Genomic DNA, 24,349 nt, shown 5'->3' with positions numbered 1-24,349 from the left:
TAAAAATATATATAATTTATTTTCATATAGTGCAACAGAGACAACGAAATGTTTGCAGAAAATTTGTGATTTCATAATCTCTTCCGACGATTATCACTTTGTTTGCCCGGAACGAGGAAGACTAGGGTAAACGGCCAATGTTTCGTTGTACGTTTATCTCATCACCGGCATAGCGGTGGCAGCTTTGGTGTGACCGGCATCCTGCTCTCTCCATAATTGCGTCACAGTTTTAAGTTGGGTGTAAAAATTCAAACCCTAAAAACAACAACGTAATAAATTTTAAATCTAATTTAATTGCCAATTCGTTTATTAAAACAAAACAGAAATTAATTATGTTTATTTAGCTAGAAAAAATTCGACTCGAAAACGAATTTTATATGGAAAAGCAAATATTTACTAAAACTTAAATTAAAATAAAGTTTATGAAAATATACACCAAACATTTTTCAATTTTAAATTTCTTTGTTAGAAAGTTCCTGTAATAAAATTATGCGGCGAGTAAAATATATTAAAAGCAGTCTAAGAAATCGTCAAGAAATAAAATACAGAATTATTGATATACGACACATTTTTAGAGGATAAAATCAGCCTCAAAATTGAGCGAGTCGAGCGCTCAGTTTTAACTTCTACACGAAAACCGTTTTTATATAGAAATATTTACTTCATTCGAATAAAACTAATGCGAAAGTATTTCTTTTAATAACAAATCAAAAAAATATTTTTACCTATATTCAGAAATTTTTTAGCGCAACAGTCATGCCCATGAATTTTTCAAAACTATGAAAATTCCATAATACAATTGCATTTTTTTTTAAATATTATGTTGAATAAGTCAAATTTAATTTTACTGTATATGCTATTTTTGTATTTGTCAAAACTTGTTTAAAGATGTAACTTGCTGTGTGAGAGACCGGACTTGATGAAATTTTTCGTCTTTCGAGTGTTAAATTAGTTCAAAACCCAGCAAACACAAAATTTTTTCAATTTAATTACTGGAGGATGATCGCATCTCTCTCCCCGGAATCGCTTCCTTTCCCGGGGGACTCTTCGAATGTGTCACCGACAACAAATATTCACAATTGGTCAAAATTAGTAATGTGGCTAAAAAGAGGGCATTGAAACCAAAGGGAGAGGACCCCCGATATAAAAAGGACTGAATCGAGGACAAGAATGCTGTCGAGAGTCCGCCGATTCGCTTCCTTTTGTGAGTGTTCCGGAGCCGATCCTTTTGTCTACCCTTCTGCCAATCTCTCGACCGCCGTTCCCGTTTGTTTCTGCCGTTCTCCGAACCCGACAAGCCGACGTAACTCGAATTCTCTCCACGATCCGGGACGATCCCATCGTCTACCGTCTTCGATCTACAACTTTGACAATCGAGGTATTTCGCATCGCGCATAATATTGCAAGCTCTCTCTCTCGGCTAGAAACTCGTTAACTTAAATACGCAATCGTGTTATGCCATATAGTCTTGTCCGATTTAAGTCGTTCTTTAGAGTTAAAGAAAACTCTCTGTTGTTCTATGTATACGTGTAAATAAGATATAAAAATAAACGGGTATTTTTCTCTTATAAATAAGTTGAAGTGTGCGCTTCTTTTGGCCACGTTGTCTCTCGGTCTGCCTCCATCCCGGATTCCTAGTGTTTACGTACGCGACCGCTCGCGCACAATCGGAATAGCAGCCAAAGGTTTCTGTATCGGCCTTAAAGGATACGGTGATGTCGGTCCCGACGTAGGCATCGCCGGTCTGGTGCCGACCCTCTGGTCACGGCTGTATTGAAGCAACTCATTTTATAAATGTATTATTTTTTAATAAAAAATATCAATAGAGGTAATACTCAATTATATACCACACATTATAGCACATATATCCCTTCTACAGCAATGAACCATCTCTATATTTCCAAAAAATGTCCTAAATGAAAAGTATACAGAACATCTATAGAATCGAAATTGTAAAAGCCTTACTGTCCTTAAATTTTAATGTCTATAGAATCATTTAAAATTTTAATTTGCATATTGATTATAGATATGAAAATTAATAATCATCATTTTACATATTGATTAATTGCTCTCTCAGAGTATTTGCTAGTTATCTTCTTAAGGCAAATAAGTTTTTTAATTTTTATTTTTCGGTGAATAACGCATAAAAATACATTTAAAACATTAAAACCATAAATAGAAAACATAAAAATTAATTTTCACAAATGATTTTGCTTTTACTGAAATCAAAACTGGCAGAAAGTGTCACTTTAAAATAGCTCAAATTTGTTTTGTTTGTTGGCTGAAAATGAATAAAAGTGCAAATTTGGTGTACAGAAAACAATGTAAGGATCTCAAAGTATCATTCGAAAAAGTGAATTGTCGGAAAACATTAAGGATCGCCGGTATTTTTTCTTTCCGTCCGTAAGACACAAAAATCTGACCATCAATATTATGAAATTTTTATGAGGGTGACTGAACTACATAAAAAATTTTTCTAAAAATTAGTAAAAGTGTATTTTTGATTATGATTTGAATGAAACCAATTCTTATAAACCATATAAATTTTTCTATTAAAAATTATAAAATAATTGCCTAATTATACACTTTTGGAGCTGATTTCATCTATAAACAATTTTCATCCAATAAAAATTCCTTAGTCTTAGTATTTAATGGTCTTCAACATATATAAGAATTGTCAAAATTACAGGAAACTTCACTTAGTTTTTTATGTCTTTAATCATTTTAAAAATAATTTAAAGGTAAAATCCTTATATTTAACTAAAACTTAGTCTTCACTTTTCATTAATTATTATACATATGTATAAGCTATACTATTTATTAAATGTTATGTAACTTTCCATCTAATAAATTATAATGCATTTAAGAAAATTTTATATACTTCTTATCTGTAAAACACAATATATGAATGAAATACAATTTTAGATAATTAAATAAACCGACCAATGCCTAAATAATCGGGCTAATAAATGGCTATAATTAAATAATAAATATAAACAAATTTGGTATAGAGGTAAGTGTTAGGCACCCTCTCGTATCTAAATTAATAATTATAATTTTAATAATTTAATAAATAATTTAGAACGTTCTGGAAGAAAATAACCGACCCGGGACGGGGATCGAACCCGCGGCCTCCCCGATCGTTAGCCCGATTATTTAGGCGTCGGCCGGTTTATTTAATATAACTTCGGGTTTTGAGACGTATTAAATTTTAGATAATTTTCAAAAAATATTACTTTTCTATTCATTTCTTTTATTTAACAATATTATATCAAAATTTTATATTTTGAATAAATTAAAATATTTACTTAGTTACATAACTTACTGCTTTTCCATAAAAATTTGTGTCACCAAGAAACGATCCTCTTGAACCAGTAAATGAAAACATGGGTAATGGAACAGGAATTGGGACATTTATTCCTACCTAAAAATATATTTAAAATTATTAAGTTTTTTTAAATATCAAACCTCATTATTGTTTTTTAATAGATTTGATATTCTTTAATAAATAAAAATTTAAGTATTATTTAAAATGTCGAATGCAATTACAGCAACATAAAAATTATTGTATAATTTCATGCAGATAACCTGTAGGTTGTGTGTTTAGTAGTCAATTTGAAAGCAGACACAAATTACTTGCCAGTTTTAAACTTGTAGCTATAACTAGTTCTATACATCCACCAAAGCCGACCACCAACTAACGGTTAGTTGTTATTTATTTTTATTTATATAACTAGTTCATCAAACAGCTTTTCCTTTATCTAAAGAGGGTCTTTAAAGAGTGTCTATAAAAAAAGACACTTTATTTTATTTTTTTTACTCTTTGGGTTCAGAGAGTCTCAACATGTCAAGACTCGCAAAAAACTGGGCGAGTCAAATCTGACATAATATTTCCTCTTCCCCAAGTTATATACATAAGCCAGGAAAGTGAAATGAAATAAAATGTTAAATTTTGTCATTCAGTGGTCATTTTGTATTTATGACACTCAATGTAGTTTAGGTAATTCTATCTCAAATTCAGACATCCATTCCTGAAAATCAGACATTCTGCAAGAAAACATTATCCAAGAATCTATTTCTCATTTTAAATGGAAAAATTACAATACATTACATAAACCAAAATTCTCAACAAATTTCCAAAAAGATAACTCAAGTATAATGTCTATAAATAGGTAATAGATTACCATATTAGGATGTTTAAAATGCATAAAACTTCACTTTCTGATCACCAAACAGTTCATATGATTGTTAATGAACAGTTGCTTGGTATGCAAAAACATGAACATTACATTTATAATATGGTATGGTAAATAGTAAATAGCAACAGAGAAATGTAAAGGTGGTAGATAAGGCCTATGAGGAACTGGAAAGAAAAGATGGGGATAGATAATTGATAACAATTGCAAAAACAAGGGGTAAAGCATCAAAGGATTTCAAAAGTGAGGAACAGGAGGTATTGAGATATATGAGGGTAAAGGGAATACCAGAAAAGTATGTAAGACTTGTAAAGAAAATGTATAAAAAGGAGCAATGACTAAGGAAAGAATATTGTAGGTATGACAGAGGGATTCACTGTGAGAGTTGAGACTGAACCAGGGCTCAGCCCTCAGCTTGTTTCTGTTTGACTTGGTGATGGATATATTGGTGGAAGATGTGAAGAGCAAGGCACCATGGAGTATGTTGTTTGCAGACAACATTGTGCTGTGCAAAACATGAGATAAGGTAGAGAAGCTAGAAGAATGGAGAAAAGTGCTAAAGGGAATTTTTGTTTGACTGAAGATGACAATCATAAGTTGAAAATGCTAGCAGTATAAAAAAGCTATTAATAACACTCTACTCGGTCAGTTTTTCCTTCCCGCTAAAGGGAAGAAGAACAAAAAGACAAAAGCAGACTATATGGTGTACAGCCACAAGAAGACACCGTGGTAGAGAAAAGTGTAGAAGACAGATTAAAGGTAGGAATGTCGACCTCATATAAACATGGAAAAGAGCTGACAAAGAAGATATATATCTCCAAACATAATTATCTACAGCACTTGCCAAATACATGTCAAAATCTGAAGTATCCTACTTTTGGAATGAAGCTAGGCTTTTGTAAAAGATATTTGGATAGAGACAAATTACAAACAGTTGAGACTATAGAAATATATAAAGCTATACTAAATGGAGGTTGAATCAATAATAATAACATTTTTTTACATCAAGCATGGCAGTACATTCTACATAGCCTTAATTCATATGTCTGTGAGAGATTTGTTTAACATTCATTTAACTTCAGTTCCTACACTATTTTTAATATGTTTTATTTTTAAAATTCATATTACTCAAAATTAACAAACAAGACTATACAATAATCTTCCCTTGTCCTATCTCACACTTCAGGAAAATAACAGTCTTATGGCAGAGTCAACCTTTTTTATTAGAGGCTGAATGTCTGCTTCACTTTGCTAAGCCTCTAATAAAAGGTCAACTCTGCTGTGAGACTGTTATTTTCCTGGAGATGTGAGAAAGGACAAGAGATGACTCTTTATTGTGTAGTCTTTAATTGTTAATTTTACAATTACTGTCCTGGCAATTTTACCAAATCATATTACTCAATTTGATTTATTTATCATCTGTAAAGCTAACAGTTTTTTGTCATTTATTTTATCTTGTAATTTTCAAATCACATTTTATTCTATTTGGAATATTTCCCCATTTTTGAATATGTTGATTCTTGTTCTATCTGTGGAATAGCTTTATTTACCTGAGGAAGACCTCTTAATGGTGTTGAAAACATTTGTAATTCCATTAAATATTATATACTAGAGTAAGTATTATGGTATATGGTTGCGTTATTGTCAACTGTTCCAGCTTGTTGGTAAATTATCTCTAAACATCCTCTCTTTAATTATGATCATCCCATACTATACTCTCAATTTTAAAAAATAATCTAATAAGATGCAACTGCTAATTTTTGATGAACTCATTACTCAATAAAAATAAAAAAAAATTAAATTTATTGTTAAATACAGTTTAGAATAATAAATGATAGAAATTAAAATAGCAGAAAAAAATTTTGTTACACAATGAAAATTTGATTTCATACAAATCTAATTGCTAGATATCAACAAGATGAATGTCCTAAAATGTTCCAGCTAGTTTAGTTTTATTTATTAATATGAATACAAAGCTATTAGTATAAGAAAATGAAAATCTATAGTAAGTAATTCAAATATTTATGGTTATTAAAATAGGAAACTGAACTGAATGCAGTTGTAGGAAAAAATTTTTACAATTGCATTCAAATCTTACTTAAATTTTCTACTCCAAAAAACAAAATTTTATTTATATATTTTTCCTATCTTAAATAAGAAATCTCTTTATTTTATTACTGTTTTTACTTGTTATGCAAATAATATTAAATAATTTTTAAAACAAATCACTTAAAAATATCTTTTATTAGTATAAAATGTATTTCTATCACAGTATGTTACTCTGAATCAAAAGATCTTACCTGTCCTACATCTATTTCTTGAGTAAATTTCCTAGCTGTGGCACCATTACTTGTGAATATGGCAGTTCCATTTCCATATGGATTGTTATTTATGATAGAAATAGCATCATCTATTGTGTCTACACTCATTGTAATTAGTACTGGGCCAAAAATTTCTTCTTTATAACATTTCATTGAGGGCTTTAAAGATTAAAATATGTATTTTTAATTTTTGATAAAATATATATTATGTTTTTTATATCTTTATTTGATGAAGTGTTAAATAGTAAAAACTATTTTTAAGCTTTGCAAATTTTAGCATAAAGATTTCAAAATAAAAACATTATAATATATACAGTTATTCATAACGAACTTATTTCTTCTGTGAAAACAAATATAAATTTTATTTTAACTCAACATTCGTAAAATGGGTTAACACCAGTGGCGTGCCGTCATTGGAAGCGATGGAAGCGCCGATTCCACCTTCCAATGACCTTCCCTCGTATTTTATAAAATATAAATTTTCATATTTTAACGTACTTTGAATTAATTAAAATTAATATTTTATTATAACTGCATTATCTATCTTATTACAAATTTCTATACTACGTGTGAAAAAAACAATAAGATCGCTATTGTATATTCGAATAATTCGATGGCGGAAGGAGTGTCGAAACCGGGTCAGTTTCCAATCAGCCAGATTATATAGGCATTTACACATGCGGTTTACAGAGCACCAACCTCACCCAGTTTAGCTGGTAGAAGCAACACACGCGTAAAGCATCTAATTTTATATCCCGGACCGGTTCTGAGCTGTTAGCCACCTGCCTGTCAAGTTCCAAGCAGCCAGATTATAGGCATTGGCGCATGCGCTTTACAGACCACCAACGTCACGGTTTAGCTGGTAGAAGCAACACACGCATAAAGCTTCTAATTTTATATCCTGGACCGGTTGTGGGCTGTTAGCCGCCTGCCTGCTAGATATTCGGCCGCCCTCACCCGATTATGTGAATCACGAGTAGACTAGATCAACGGCTGACAACCCCCGGCCCACGGGCCAGCTACGGCTCGCGAAAAGTTTCTATCCGGCCCGCGAGATCTTTAATAGATTATTAAATTGGAAAAATAATTAATTAATAGTTCATTTTTGTAATTTTCAAAAACGATAAGAGAAATAAATGTAGTAATTAACTTTTTATTTATTTATTTCATATTTGCAGACAAAAAAATTATGTCACAAGAAGGCGTCAATTAACTACTACGCCCGCGGATAAAACGTAAAATTTATTCTGGCCCACGTTATAAAAGAGGTTGCCCACCCTAGACTAGATTTATAACTTAACCCAACTGATAGGAGTTTACTGGCATGTTTTTATGATAGTTCTGTATAGTTGACAGGAGTTTAAAAAAAATCCATTAAAATATTTGATATATTTATTCTGCGTTTATTCTGCTCTCCCATCTTATATTACTTACGGATTTCAATGTTAAACCGGTGATATTACGATTTAGTACATCCCATCTGTAAGGGGATGCAGAAAAAACGTGTACAATTCTAGTATAGTGTTAAAAAATTAACTGTTACTTTGGCAGCATCATTTACAACCAAATTTAATGAATGAGACGTACAATGGTACAAAAAAAGCTCTAGAATTTATTTTCCTTAAATTTACGATTTATGTATCGGTTGTCATAAATTTCTTTCCACTTCTTTCCCAAGACTACAGATATTCAAGTACAAAGTAACCGGTTTCGACTTATTTCTACTTAAGAAGTAGTTAAATAATTAAGCGATTAGGGAATTAGAAACATAAATAAAACCCTAATGAAAGAGCCGAAATTTTACTTAAACAGAAGCTTAACCGAACCAATCTCTTGCCGAGTACAGTGGGGTCTGATCTTTCATAATATTAGATGTAATAAAGACAGAAATTTCTCCAGTTCAATGAGAGTGACCGAAAAGTTGTAAATTTTGGAAATTTCCGTGAACACTTGGTTCTAAAACGAATTAGTTAGAAAACGAACGACGGACAATCCGTTAAGTTTAACATATTTAGATTTTTACAGCTATGGTGAGAAACGTTTAAAATCTACAACAACCCTGTTGCGTCCTTTGATATATACTAGTGATGCGACAAAAGAGGCATTTGACATCGACCGGTATCGGCACCCTCGGGATTTGGCACGCACACACCTACCTGGGCCGTCTCCGATTCCAATCATTAGCCACTCGTAGGGAGCTACAGTAATTCACTAAGTGGATTGTTTTAAGATTTAAAAAGTAAAGAATATTTTGTTATTTTTATGTACGTTTTTTCACAAAGTTATATTTAATTATAAGTTTCTTTAAAAGTATATTCATACAATTGAAGAATTTTTTGTACTAGGTATGTATATTCATCACACATTTTGTTTTACCTGGTAAGTTTTTCTGATAATTTTAATTTTAGCCCTTATATCGTGGCTAGTGATTCAAAAATATATTTTAAAAATGTTTTGGCTCAAGACCATATAATGAAAACGAAAACGTTATTAAAAGAGAAAGACCAATGCCTAAATTAAATATAAATACGTCGACAAACAAATTTCGACATTTTGACGATAAAATTTATGACGAATGACGATTCTTTCGTAAAATTGAAGCAATTTGGAAATCAAAATAAAATAGACATTAGTAGACAATATAAAATAAGTAGACATTAGAATAACATTGGTAGACAAAATAAAATAAATATTGAAAATTATAACAAGATAATTACGATTAATAGATATATCTAAATTAATAGATGTTATATGTTTTTTCTCAAAGCAAGAATTGGTATTTAGAGGGCGTAGGGAATTTATTGAATCTAATAACGGAGGTAATTATATTGAACTTTCTTATTTATTAAGTACGTCAGATAATCTATTAAAAATACATTTAAAGAAGTATACGGTTTTTACTGGCTTATCGAGCAAACGAATACAAACGGGCCCCGACGCGCAATTAATTTATTGCCCCTGTAAGTCGGCTTCTTACAGAAACACAGCTTCCCTATCATCAAATGTCACGGCACGCCACTGGTTAACACTTCGAATGTTTTAATTTTAAAACTATTTGCTCATATACTGCACTTAGCACTCTTATTCTTCTACTTTCTAAAAATGTTCAACTTAAATTATGAAAATCATAACCTGATTCTTCATTTTAAGTTGAAAATCTAAGAGAGTTGTTGAAGACCCTATACACCAATTACTGACCCTATGCAATGTATACACAATTTTTACTGACTACATCAATGTCAGGTTAAGAATAAACTTATTGACTGATTATTAAAGAATAAATTATAAAAAATGGAAGTAAAATTTATTTATAAGTTCAATTAAAAAGATAATAATCTGTAAAAATAATCTGAACATTGGTTCTTATAGATCTGAATTAATAAATCTGAATTTGAAATTAAGTTTATTAAATTACACTTCACATATTATATTAGTTAAACAAATTATTTTTTAATTAAGAGTAATAAGATATAAGATAAATTTTAAAAATATTTTGATTATAAAAGAAAATTTATTGGCAATTTAAAGTAAATATAGTTGTTTATTGTCCTAATACTTTTAAATTCATAAATCATTAAATTATTAAAAAATATGGAAAATACAGATGATACAAAACATCTTCATTTCCATCCTTTCCAACCACCAGAAACTAAGTATTCCTCTGTGTGAACAGTCTCTGCAAAGGAAGACTGTTTGTTAGTTCCTGGTGGTTGGAAAGGGTGAAAGTGAAGATGTTTTTGTATTTTCTATATTTTATAAATATATCATCTGCCATTTTAAATCAAGTATACATTAAATTATTCACTATAACTATTTTAATTCTTACCTTTACATCACTTAAAATTGTGGGTCCAACAAAATTGCCTTCTTCATAACCGGAAACAACAACATTACGACCATCTAGTAAAATATTAGCACCTTCTTCTATTCCACTTTGCACTAAGTTACATATTCGTTTTTTTGATTCAGGAGAAATGACAGGTCCAACATCAGTTTCAGGTACATGACCTAATAAAACAAGTTATTATCACACAATTTTAAATAATAAACTTCAAAACTTACTTTAAATTTTCACCTGCATTTACTTTAAGCTTTTTAGCACGTTCAACTAATTCTGGTAACCACTGACGAGCTTCGCCCACAAATACTGCTGTGGATAGTGCCATACATCTTTGTCCTGCTGCACCAAAAGCTGCACCTACTAACTAAAAATAAATTCATTAAAAATTTTTAAATGATCATAATCTTAAATAAATTTTATTTCTATCTACACCATAATTATAATCATAGTTTAACTGAATTAACTTAATGCACCTTTAACAGTGGGTGAAGTTTAAATAACACTAACATTTTCAACCTGGTTAACAAGCCATCTTCAGGCATGTGATGTTGAAATGTTAGAATCACTGGTTAAAGATGCATTGATTAATTCTGCTGAATAATTGTAGTGGCTAGTTCATTCTTATCATATTTCAATAAATAATATGTAAAAAAACATATACTAGTAGACATTCTTTAACTTGATAATGAATTTATAATTATTACTTGGTTTAGAGCATGTTCCTTATTAGCATCAGGCATTACAACTCCATGATTTTTTGCTCCCTGGAACAGTTAAAGTTTTATCAGTATTCATTTTCTGTCAAAAATTTTTCAAAATAGGAGATACTCATACCATGTTACATTGTACTCTCTTTCCCTTTTTTGATCCTCTTTCATAGATATATTTTCCCTTTAAAAAAATTACATATTTATATACATTAAAACAAAATAAACTAAATAATATATTAAAATCAATTATAAATAATAACTTACAGCTTGATCAGATCCCACAAATGATATGGCTTTGATATCAGGGTTGTCACAAATAAATGTAACAGCTAGAAATTATTTTAATATGTTTATAAACAATTATTATTATTTTGTATCTATTACTAAAATTAATAATCAATTTAAAAAAACTAAATATATTACAAATCAAACATTTTTCAATTTAAATGATAATATGCAACCACAGCACACTTATAGTAAATTATATCACATGCAGACACATAGTGCATGCTATACATGTCTAATAATTATGATTGAACAGTGATTGAAATTAATAAATAATTATGCAGGCATAAGATTTATGTTATTGTTATTATTTTCCATTTATGTCTTTTAGAACAGCTTATTAATGCTAGGATTTATTGACTTGGCCAAAGCAAAACTGATATTTGTGCAATAGGAAAAAACCTAAGAATAGGGCCTAATCTAAAGATAAAAAAAGAAACAATCTCCAAAAAAAAAAAATTAATTAATGTTTAAAAAATAATACTTCTCATCTGTTGGTATATATGTCACATGAATGAGATTATTGAAAACATTCTCCTGTATATATACTGTATATAAAAACAATAATCCACAAACCTAATTTTTAAGTAAGGCCAACAATCTGGCTATAATAATCATATTATAGTTCAAGGAACTTGTCTATAATATGAAATCATATTATAGTCCAATAATTTGAGAGATTATATTAACATTCTCATGGTCATACTTTTCACTTTTGTCACTTTTATTAGTTTATTAAAAATTTCATTCATTTTTCTACTTTCATCTTAATTAAACATTCACCATTATTGATACATTTTTCATTACTTTGTAAATTAATTGTAACACAACTTTTTAGCTAAGTAACATGAGTGGCAAAAGTGGAAACTATGATCAGAAGAATGTTGTTAACACCATTGATACATACTGATAAAATTTAACTGCAGCATACTGTACAAGTTTTATTTTATTTTAGAGTTAAAATTCAAGCTAAATACTCAAATCTTAAATGCATCTGTTTAGCATTATATATTTAAAATAAATTTATTCTATATTCAAACGTAAATTTGATCTATTTGATATAATTTTTATTACAATAATCATAAAACCTCTTTAAAAAACAATAAAATTTAAGTAATTTCTCTAAATTAATGAATTTGAATACCATTTACATATTAAAATTCTGAGGAACTTTATATTGTTGCATTAAAAATATCATTCTTAACATGTTACTAAAAAAATAACTTTTCTTTGTAGAAATGAATATTTTTCACTGTTTACTGAAAATATTAATTCTTTCAGTACATTATATTAAATTTTTTGTTCTTTTTGTCTTTTAGTTTTTGCACATGTTACAGGAATGTAGCAGATTGTAGAATTTTTATATTTAAACCATGTCAGGCATTTAAATATTTTTGTTCCATTTCAGTTAGTATTTGAAAATGTCTTATTTTTGGAATATCAACCTGATGAAAGCCCTTAATTATGACTGAAAACATTAGTTTTTCGGTTTAATAAATGTTTTTTGCTGCTGCATGAGGTTGTGTGTAGATGATTGAGTGATTTGCTACTGAAGCAGTTACTTTATGAATAATAATAATAATAATAATAACTCTCCCATGGTCACCACCTGGTCGTGGTGGGAGAGCCCAGTAATTTTACTGATCCATAGGGCAATGCAGGCTGGAGCACAAGCTCCTGGTAGGGACACCCATGCCAGTAAGGTCTATGGGGAGAAATGAAGCTAAGAGTGACCACACCCACATTCTGTGGAGATATTTATTATGGTGATAACTAGATCAAAGTGTGATACCGGCTCGGACGTCGCCCGGGTTAACAAGGTCCGCGTTCGTGGGTTAGGCAGAGGCTCACGTTCGAAAAATAGGCCACAGTCTCCCTTGGTTACCGGTGGCGAAAGCAGCACCGGCCCAAGCATGGCTACTGCAATGCCCTCAACAGATGTGAGGAACCAACCCAGCCTTGGTGTTTCTGTGGCAATGCATCCACAGACCACAAAGGCTGGAAAACCACGCCAACGGATGAAATGGACAGTAGAAATGAACGAGTTTATCATCCGTACTTATTACACGATCACAAAACTTGAAACAAACATGACAGCATACAGACAACAACTACACCATAAATTCACACAACAATATCCTCATCTCACTGTCACTGAACAAAGGGTTGTTGATCAAAAAAGAACAATTATACACAACAACCTTATTCCACAAACAACACTTGAACTTATCAAACAACAGGTTGCTGATCAAATACATCAACAGACAGAAACATCTAACATTAATGAAGATCATGTAACCTGTCAGGATAATCCAGCAACAAGCATTGATAATAACACACATACAACAATTACCACTAATGATACTACAGACACTTCCTCATCCATCACTGATAACATAGACTTGGATTTAGTTAATACGCTCTCACTTATATTTCAGGAAACACTCACTAAATATACAGGTACAGATCCCACACAACGACCACGAATACCAAAAATAAACACGTCAAAGGAAGTAGGAAAAACACTAAATTATGTAAACACTCACTTACTACCACACTACATTCATTCAATTTCTACACTCGCAGACATTCATACATTAGTTTATGCTGGGGCAGTCACAGTAGTGACACACCATGGACTGAAAGTACAATCACAGACAAATACACAGAAAACACAATTCTATCACAAGCCTGCCTGGCAGAGAAGAATAGAAACACAAATAAATGACATTAGACAGCAATTAGGCAGGCTGACACAATACACTAAAAACAACATAACACCCAAATTAAGGAAACAGCTCAAAAACATTTTCAAGAAAATAAAAACACACACAAAACACGAACATCACAACACACGCATTACAGAATACATTGATACACTAAAACAGAAACTTGCTGCCAAAGCACGTAGACTCAAACGATACAAAACATGTACACTACGAAAACAACAAAATAAATTATTTACAAACAATGAAAAACTCTTTTACAGACAAATTAATAACAAAGCAAACACTGATACACAGCACAGTGGCACACCAACAGAAGAAGAACTCACAACATATTGGTCCTCTCTTTGGTCCAGTGCTGTCACGCATAATGCTAATGCAGGTTGGATCAAGGAGGAGAACAGAAACTTGCACAACATACCAACTATGCCCTGTGTTGAAATAAACATACATGATTTCCAATACACTGTTAACAGAACACACAACTGGAAGACACCTAGTGTAGACAACATTCACAATTTCTGGTACAAAAAGTTCACATCACTGCACCAGGAACTAGCTAAACATCTAACACACATCATCATCAATCCACAAGACATGCCAAATTTTCTTACCCAGGGCATCACCTACATGAAACCTAAAAACAACAATACCACAGACCCCACACAATACAGACCAATTACATGTCTTCCAACACACTACAAATTATTGACATCCTGTATCGCAAACAAAATATACAAACATGTTGAAGAACACAACATTCTTACGGAACAACAAAAAGGTTGCCGTAGAAATCACAGGGGATGCAAAGAACAGTTACTCATAGATTCAGTCATTCTATGGCAAGCACACAAACAACACAGAAACATACTCATGGCATATATAGACTACAGAAAAGCATTCGACAGTGTTCCACACAGTTGGCTGCTACATATTCTACACATGTACAAAATACATCCATCACTCATTGCATTCTTTCAAAACACTATGCAGCACTGGAGAACAACACTACATCTCAGGGTTCATAACACTTCCATACAAACAAACCAAATTTTTATTGGGCGAGGAATTTTTCAAGGAGATTCCTTGAGTCCTTTCTGGTTCTGCTTAACCCTGAACCCGTTATCCAAGATGTTAAACAACACGCAATATGGTTACAATATCAGACACGAAAAAACAACACAGTTTACACTGTCACATCTCATGTACATGGATGACATAAAACTTTATGCATCCACACAAAAACAACTTCATCAACTCCTACAAATCACACATTCATACACCAAGAACATACAAATGGAATTTGGCCTAGATAAATGCAAAACACTTCACATAGAAAAAGGAATCCTGAAGAAAGAAGATTTTGCACTTGGAAATGGAGACATTATTGAATCCATGGAAGAGGGCAAGTTCTACAAGTATTTAGGATTCCAACAGGCCAAACTAACAGAACATACACAAATAAAGCAAAGATTAATTAAAGAATACCAAAGTAGGTTAAATGCTATTCTCAGAACACAGTTAAATGCAAAACACACAGTCAAAGCAATAAACACATATGTCATTCCAGTACTCACATATTCTTTTGGAGTTATACATTGGACTCACACATATCTTGAGCAACTCCAAAGGAAAACAAGAACTACACTTACTAAGCATAAACAACATCATCCTAAATCCGCCACAGAAAGATTAACCCTTCCACGTAAAGATGGCGGACGTGGCCTGATTGACATAGTTAACCTTCACTACAAACAAATTCAGTCACTGCGAGAGTTTTTCTACAAAAAACAAGAAACATCACAATTACACAAAGCAGTAACTCTAGCAGATTCAAATAACACACCATTAAACTTACACTCACATCATACGGACACAACACAACATATAAAAGGCATAGACACCATTAAGCAATCGTAGGCTCGAAAGGCACTCCATGGCAGGCATCCTTACGATCTGGCCCAGGATTTTGTTGACAAAACTGCGTCAAACAGCTGGTTAGCTCGGGGATGCCTCTTTGGGGAGACGGAAGGATTCATGATTGCCATACAGGATCAGGTCATAAATACTAAAAACTACAGAAAACACATACTCAAAGATGCAACACTCACGAATGACACGTGCAGAAAATGTCACATCATGCCAGAAACTATACAACACATCACTTCTGGTTGCAAGCTCTTGGCACAGACAGATTATTTACACAGACATAATCAAGTAGCAAATATAATACACCAAGAACTTGCAAAGAAACACAAATTAGTAGACATCCACGAACATACTACAAATACATTCCACAGACAGTATTGGAAAACAACATGCACAAAATGTACTACGACAGAGCCATAATCACAGATAAAACAATTTACCACAACAGACCAGACATCACACTCATTGACAAACACAATAAAATCACATACATTATAGACATATCCATTCCAAACACTCACAATATACAAAACGCATGCACTGAAAAAATTAGCAAGTACACAGAACTCGCCCAGGAAATAAGGCATCTGTGGAGGATGGATAGGGTGCTTATTGTACCTGTTGTTCTCTCCTCTACAGGTGTCATACCACACACACTACACAAAAGCCTGGGCACATTACAATTGAATAGAAACACATACATCACACTACAGAAGGCCACTATATTGAATACATGTCATATTGTGAGAAAATTCCTGAATACAGACCCACACACTGATACACTTCTTTAATTTCTGTTTTGGTTACTATGCCTTGACTTTGGTCCGGCATAGTACACAGCCACCGGTGTTAACCGAGTATATCTCACTTAACCCAACATAATAATAATAATATTGAAGCATAATTTAGTAATTATAATTAGTTATTTAACAAGAATTAAAATATATTTAAAACCAATTATGGACAAATTGACCTTCTTAGTACTTAATTCAAAATATAAATAAATAATTTGGTGGATGTATAGCTTAATTCAAAATGAAATAATTTTTTATTAATAATTTTAATAAATTTCCTAATCTTTGATAAGGTTAGTAAAAATAATGTTAATATTTTTAACTCTAATGTAAGTTTCTAAAATAATAATAGATATATGTATAATAATTTTTAAATATGGGATAATTCTTTTACCTTCATGTTGACCATGTATAACATTTACAACACCATCAGGTAAACCAGTTTCTTTAAGAAGTTCCATCAAAATCATTGTTGCTCCAGGATCTCTTTCAGATGGCTTTAAGACAAACGTATTCCCACAAACCAATGCTAAAGGAAACATCTATAAAAATAAAATTGCATTAAATGATTATATTTATTTATAGATGTCAGAAAGTCACTTGACATATTTAACCAATTTGAAAGTTTTATTTTGCTTCTTATGTTTCTCTAGAAAACCACAGGAATCAAAATAAACCTTTCAAAATGGTTAAATACATCAAGGGGTTTCTTCCACCCATAAGGAAGTAGTTAGAGTCAATAACTGCAGAACAGCTTATAAAAAAACCCTGTGATCTATTCATTACTTAAAAATGCTAAAGATCCAAATGACCCTAAACTCCTTCTTGGAGTCTACTCCATTCTTTTATTCGATAATAGAATCCATAGTGAATTAGAGAACATAGAGGCCATGACACACTCCTTGAACACACATTTAAAAGAACATGAAGAATTTATTAAGAAGGATGTTTCCACAACAGCTTTAGCAGCATATGCAAATGAAAATCAGTTGTAAGTCTACTTAGAGTGCATCTTCTTCATCGTACCTGGGACAAAACTCAACATAAACACTTGGAACTTACAAGCTAGTAAAAATGCATTAGCTATAAATTATTTTAAAAAATGCACACTGTATCATGTGTGTGGAAATCTATTTTTAAAGTAGCATAACAGATTTCATGTTATACAAGCAACAAAGCAAACAGTAACATCCAATTGAATAAACATACCTTTTAGTTCAAATTTTATAAAAATTCTATTTTATGTTTATTATTAATTTTGTTGTAAACCTGATGATAGCTAATAAAACTAAATTTTTCAACTAACTTTATTGAATTGTTCATTTTTTTTCCTGGATTTCTTTCTAATTTAAGAAATATTTGACAAGACTATGTCTTATCTGTAAAATTGCACTGCTGTCAACGGCTGCACACCTTAGAGGTATGAAGGAGTACATGTCAGGAGTTGCAATTTGGCACAGAGTACTTGGTGCCCAAATCATGTGCATATAAAATAAACCAAACTTGTAGGTAGTCAGGGGACTGAGAACTGAGTCAAAAGAAAATATGAAATGCTGAGACTGTTTCTACAAACAGGTGCAAGTGTGAGATTTGCACATGCGTTGCTCACGCTCTCAGAGACATAGTCTCATCCCAAAAATGGCTTTGCTGTTTTACTTGTTTCTCTTCTTAAGGAAAAGCATCTAAAATATTAATCAGTAGCAGATTATGTTCCTTTGAGACCCTAGGTGCAATTTTGTTATAAGACCCTTTATGTAAAAGTATTTTTTTGTATTAAGAAGACAATAAAATCTTTAAGTAATAAGTTTTTCCTTTATAATATACACTTTTAAACATTCACTAAATTTTTAGAGGCATATTATCTTTTTGCTATATAATTTTTGAAGCCCCTTGAGAAGACAAGGCCCTTAGCATGTGCCTAGTGCACCTATTGGTTAATCCACCATTGATACTAATATCAAACTGATTTTTTATCACTTTGGTAAATGAGAAAATATTAAACTTTTATTATCCTGTTCTAAATGAGAACAAATTAAATGAGAACTACATTACTCTGATTATCTTTTCAAATCAGTTTTTAATAAAAATTTCAAATAGTTAAAGATTCAAGTATTTAAAAAATGACATTGATGATGTATTCTAAAAGTAAACAAAATTAGTGACTTTTAAACTGAATATAGAACTTTTAAGTTGAGAGTTTGTTCTAAAATCTTGAAAAAGCTAATTCTTGCACATAAGAAATACAAAAAAAGAGCTACTGTATTTTACAAATTACTGATGAGATTGCAAAACATTTAGAATCTCTTCACAATCACTTGTAACATTTTATATATTAGATAAATGTCAAATTTTAATTTTAACATTACAAAGTTTTTCTAATAGAATTCTGTAATATGAATGTTGCTTTATTATAGTTATGATTCCATAGACAACAAAATACCCACAAAAATATTAACAAATAATTAAATATTTTCGTGGACATTTTCTCATCTTTAAATAAAATAAATACTTAACATATACAACTACCTTTTCCTAAAAAGGTAATTGTAATTGTTATTTATAATTAATTGTGAAAGTCAATTAAAATAATTTAATTATAAAAATGATAATTAATAAATATTTTCAACTTACCCATAAAGGAATCATGGCAGGAAAATTAAAAGGTGTAATGCCTGCACAAACTCCTAATGGCATCCTTATTGAGTGAGTATCCATATCTCTTGAAATGGAAGGTAAAACTTCACCCAGCTGCAAACTTGTTACACTACATGCATGCTCAACTACCTCTGTTTATAGAAACAACAACATTCGGAAAACTAAATATTTGAAAGCAAATAAAATCTATTTTTAAAAATAAAAGACAGATTACTGTACACAGGTTAATTATATAATTATTATATGATTACAATGTGTACAATAATGTAAATCAATTTTCAATAATTAGCCAAATTATTTAATAATAAAATAAATAATCTAATTTTATTTCCTTCCAATAAACTTCCTTTTTAATTCTAATTTGTACGACAATAACAATGTTTTGTTTATAGCAATATTATATTGGAAAAATGTCTCATCTTCATAATTTTATCATTTAAAATGTATTTTGAGGTTTACACTCATGAACATAAGTTACTTCTATTTGTTGTTATTTGCTATTTCAGTTTTATGAATATGATTATTAATGTAGAAATCAGCAATGTAAATATTCTATGATAGAGCTACATGTCTGTGTTTCTGAATCTAATTATACCTCATTCAATAAACGATAGCTTCTTTTATAAGTAAGCTCATCTTTTGTGGGTCTTTATTTAGTAAAGGCCCAATGAACTGTAACAGTCAGGACATCCAACAAAATGACAAAATGTTGTGTGTTCGTCTAATGGCTATTTAGAAAATGTTAAATAGAGATTCATTTTCAGAGATTATTACTGTCTTTTAACTAGAAAATTATTTAATATTATTATAAATTATATATAAATGCTGTAATTAGTCTAAAATAAATTTCTATATTGTAAAGTTTAAAAAATTAAGCAAACAAATGACATCATCTTCAGTTCCAACTTCATTAGCAAGTGGCAAAAAGTAATGTTGCCATGTATGAACAAGACTAAACATTGAAAGCCAAGCTAAGGATATTGTTTTAAATGTATAACTGTTTTAGTTGTCAAAATTTGTTTATAGCATTGTTATTAGCATGATAATTATCACACTTCATGTCTTAATTGTTAATGAGATTAACAGTTCATAAAAAATAATTTTGAAAAGTTCATCTTTCCTTGATAGACTAAAGCACAAGTGTCAAGTAATATTATTATTACTGGTAGTATTACCTGTATTATGATTTTTATAGTTTTTGAGATTTTAAATTATTTCTATGTTCTTTTTTTTTTTTTAAGAATTGTAAAAATATAAAAAAAGATGAATATCAATAGCAGAAACAACACAGGAAACAAAAACCTCATGATTATTTTCAACTATAATAATGAAAAATATCTTTCAATTTGTAATGGATAAGTTTAAATGTGCAATGTATAAAAATCATTATGAGATGAGAGTTGAATTCTGAATTTTATTATCCAGTAATAAAATTAAATACGTATTAGATTAAGTAATATTATTATTACTGGTAGTATTACCTGTATTATGATTTTTATAGTTTTTGAGATTTAAATTATTTCTATGTTCTTTTATTTTTTTTTAAGAATTGTAAAAATATAAAAAAAGATGAATATCAATAGCAGAAACAACACAGGAAACAAAAACCTCATGATTATTTTCAACTATAATAATGAAAAATATCTTTCAATTTGTAATGGATAAGTTTAAATGTGCAATGTATAAAAATCATTATGAGATGAGAGTTGAATTCTGAATTTTATTATCCAGTAATAAAATTAAATACACAGTATTAGAGTTATTTTATTTAAAACTTATTTCATGTTAATTAATCAACAAATAAATGAATATATGAATATAAAGTTCATAAAAAAAATCAGATGCATTTTTTCCATTAATACCTATTATCATTTCATTGGAAGTGAATACATGATAAACCATACTAAGTTATTAAATACTTGTGTTAATACTTATAATCATTCAATAACCATACTGCACCACTGAACAATTTAAAAACATAATAATGTTCAATTGATTTAATTTAAAAGTTCATAATTATTATTAAAAAATACATGTAAAATATAACTTTATATAACATTATATTATATTAAACAAATTGAAATAATTAATAAATACAAATACTTACGTAATCCTCTCAAAACATCACCTTCTGCATCAACTAATGTTTTTCCTTGTTCTTCAGTTATGTTGGCAGCAAGACGTTTCTAAATTCATTTAAATATATTTAATTAAACTGGAAAATAGCACTGCTTAATATTTAATTTATAATTGATTTCTGATGTACAGTTTAACTTTAAAATGAGAGTAAAAAGTTTCATATATTTTAAATAATATTAAATCAAAACTAGAAATGGGCAAATTATATCTACAAATACTCAAATACTAAAAGTATTCAAGTATTTGAGTTCTTTGAATATCCTGTTGATAAAAAAATTTGAATATCTGCAATATCATGCCACACCTACAAACAATAACTCTTCAGCCAGAGTTATCAGACAGATAGAGTCAATTATCTCCAAAAAGTGTGTGAAAATTATATCAAAAAATGTCCCATAATAATATCAATAGTACAGATTACAATTTTAATATTTTCAATACTCTTAACTTTCAGTTGGAATCTTTTTTTAAAACTTATTTATTAATTTCATCTATTCATAATTTGTAAGATAACTAATACTGTATAAACTAGTTAGAAGGAAGAAAGACATACATAGAACTGTATTTTCAGTTTATATTTCATTTTAAAATCTTAATATAATTGTCACACACTTTTCTTTCGCTTAAGTACTGTACATATTATGATGATTATAAAGCAAATACTGTATTTATTTACAACCAAACAACCGAACCCATACTCAGAAGAAATAATAATTTATCATTAAACATCTCTGGCTGCTGAGAAACATTTATTTGCTTGTACACTAACATTTTCAGCCTAATGCATAAGCCATTCTCAGGTGACTGATTTTTGGAACATCAGTTACAAACCATTCCAAAATAGAACACATTAAATATAGAATGAATTAATGAATTATGATGTATTTATTTAGACACTTATTTTTATTATTATGGTATTATTATTAGTTTATTACAATGTTATTATTTCTACTATCATATTTAAGGTAATTATGTTCACTAAATATTTGAGGTTTCAAGATATAGTTAATATTTGAATTCAAGAAAACTGATAATACTATTATAAATAAAACTTTCTATATTTATAAAAACATTAGTTGTGGTGTTCTATAAAAGTGAGGCAGTACGGTCCGCAAATGAAACTTACAGAAAAGGACACTGCAATGACTACAATAATAGACAATGTTCCTTTATTCCACTTAGAACAAATAAGGTTTTTGTTGTTAAGGAATCCCAACTGATTTACAATTCGAGGTGTGTTAATTTTTAAGCGTGTAACAATCAGTCCCTCGTAAACGCGTGATTAACCTAACTTAAATCTAGCTTAAATCTAACTTAATATTAAGGAAAAATAAGAAAGATAGGATAGCGGAAAGGTAGAAGAAATGAAGGGATGATTCACCCGGGGTTTTCTTCTTTTTCGGCAAATACGTATTGATACTTTGTGTAGAACCTGGGTTCGACAATAGTGGCTTTCTTCACTATCCTTTCTTCTCTCAATTATCGGGGTTCTCCAATATGCCGGTCTCTATACTTCGGTTCTTCGCTCGACTATCGCACTTCTTTCCTCTCTCGAAAATCACGATCGAGCCTCACTCTTTTTGTCCGTCTCTCTTCGTATCTAGTCGAAAAGTGACCCCTCTCTTAGCCACTTTTTCCCCAGGCTACACTACCTGCTATTGTCCCTACCAATTCTCAGAACGGCTAATCCAGCCCCACGGCGATAACGGTCACGAAAAGTTTAAGAAAGAATAGACAAAGGAAAAAGGAGAAAATTGCAAAAATAAGATAGGATTACAACTATATACAATAAAATATATATATACAATATGGCTGACGGTCACAAGTTGCATGCCTAGCATTGTTCGGGCTTTTAAGGGGGTGCGGGTTAGGTTGAATTGGGAAAGGGTGATAAAAGCACGGTCTTAATAACTAAAATGTACATTTATTGACCAGCATATTTACAATTACGAAACTACAAAACACAAAAAACTGCTCAGACTTAAGTTAAGAGAGGTTAGGCTTTAGGACGATTGGGGATGGAATCCCCACAGTACTTTTTCTGGTTGTCAAAGAATATTCATGCCAAATTTGATGCAAATACATTGAATAGTACAGAAGCCTTTACTTAACAAACATACATATTTTGACTTTTAGATATAAAGTAGATATACTCCAGCATTGCCTGGACAGAAAGTAAGAACAAAGAAAAATTAAAATAAAAACCATAATAATAGTTTGGTTATCTTAGCCTAAAATTTTTTTCTCACTGGTAACTTTGTATTAATTAAATAATTTTCCTTTTCAAATGTTACCATCTTGCTGGTCAAACAGTAAACAGGCCTGTTGTGGGTGGGAGTTGAAGTAAATTTGACCAAGAGTAGTCATAGATTCAAGTTCATTTTGGATTCATACTTTTATAAGAAAATCTGGACCTGAAAAAGATCTGAAGAAAGAGAAGGATTGAAAACATTAGTGTGTTTTCTACATAAAGGACTTATTGGAGTTAAAGAAGGGTTCTCAGGTGGTTAATAACAAAAACTCCAATCTATAAAGAATTTGTGATATTCTTTTGGATTCCTTTGCTAATATGTAGATATATTTTTTTTTTTTTTAATTTGAAATATTAATTATGCATTTAATCATATTAAAACAATATTTATGTATAAAATAAATAATACAATCCCCAATATTTAAAATAAGTGAGTTTCTTAACAATGAAGTAACTTGATAACATGAGGGCTAAAGAGAAGAGGAAAGGTAAAGAAGGCACA

General features: G+C 30.4%; 1 protein-coding gene across 1 annotated transcript in view; it reads right to left on the bottom strand.

Moving 5' to 3' along the window:
- LOC136975978 (probable methylmalonate-semialdehyde/malonate-semialdehyde dehydrogenase [acylating], mitochondrial) overlaps positions 1-24,349 on the bottom strand; it is a 36,123-nt gene continuing 11,774 nt past the window's right edge. The window contains exons 5-15 of the mRNA XM_067271172.1: positions 21,565-21,643; positions 19,434-19,588; positions 17,197-17,344; positions 11,333-11,397; positions 11,193-11,249; positions 11,063-11,122; positions 10,593-10,722; positions 10,344-10,525; positions 6,497-6,676; positions 3,326-3,424; positions 1-255 (exon numbers count right to left, since the gene is read on the bottom strand). Of these exons, the coding sequence (XP_067127273.1) occupies positions 154-255; positions 3,326-3,424; positions 6,497-6,676; positions 10,344-10,525; positions 10,593-10,722; positions 11,063-11,122; positions 11,193-11,249; positions 11,333-11,397; positions 17,197-17,344; positions 19,434-19,588; positions 21,565-21,643 (1,257 nt within the window). The 3' untranslated portion in view covers positions 1-153. The remainder of the gene's footprint in view (positions 256-3,325; positions 3,425-6,496; positions 6,677-10,343; positions 10,526-10,592; positions 10,723-11,062; positions 11,123-11,192; positions 11,250-11,332; positions 11,398-17,196; positions 17,345-19,433; positions 19,589-21,564; positions 21,644-24,349) is intronic.

The sequence above is a fragment of the Centruroides vittatus genome, unplaced genomic scaffold (assembly GCF_030686945.1).
Source record: "Centruroides vittatus isolate TY-2023 unplaced genomic scaffold, ASM3068694v2 contig_392, whole genome shotgun sequence".
NCBI lineage: Eukaryota > Metazoa > Arthropoda > Arachnida > Scorpiones > Buthidae > Centruroides > Centruroides vittatus.
This window is presented reverse-complemented; position numbering and strand designations above follow the sequence as displayed.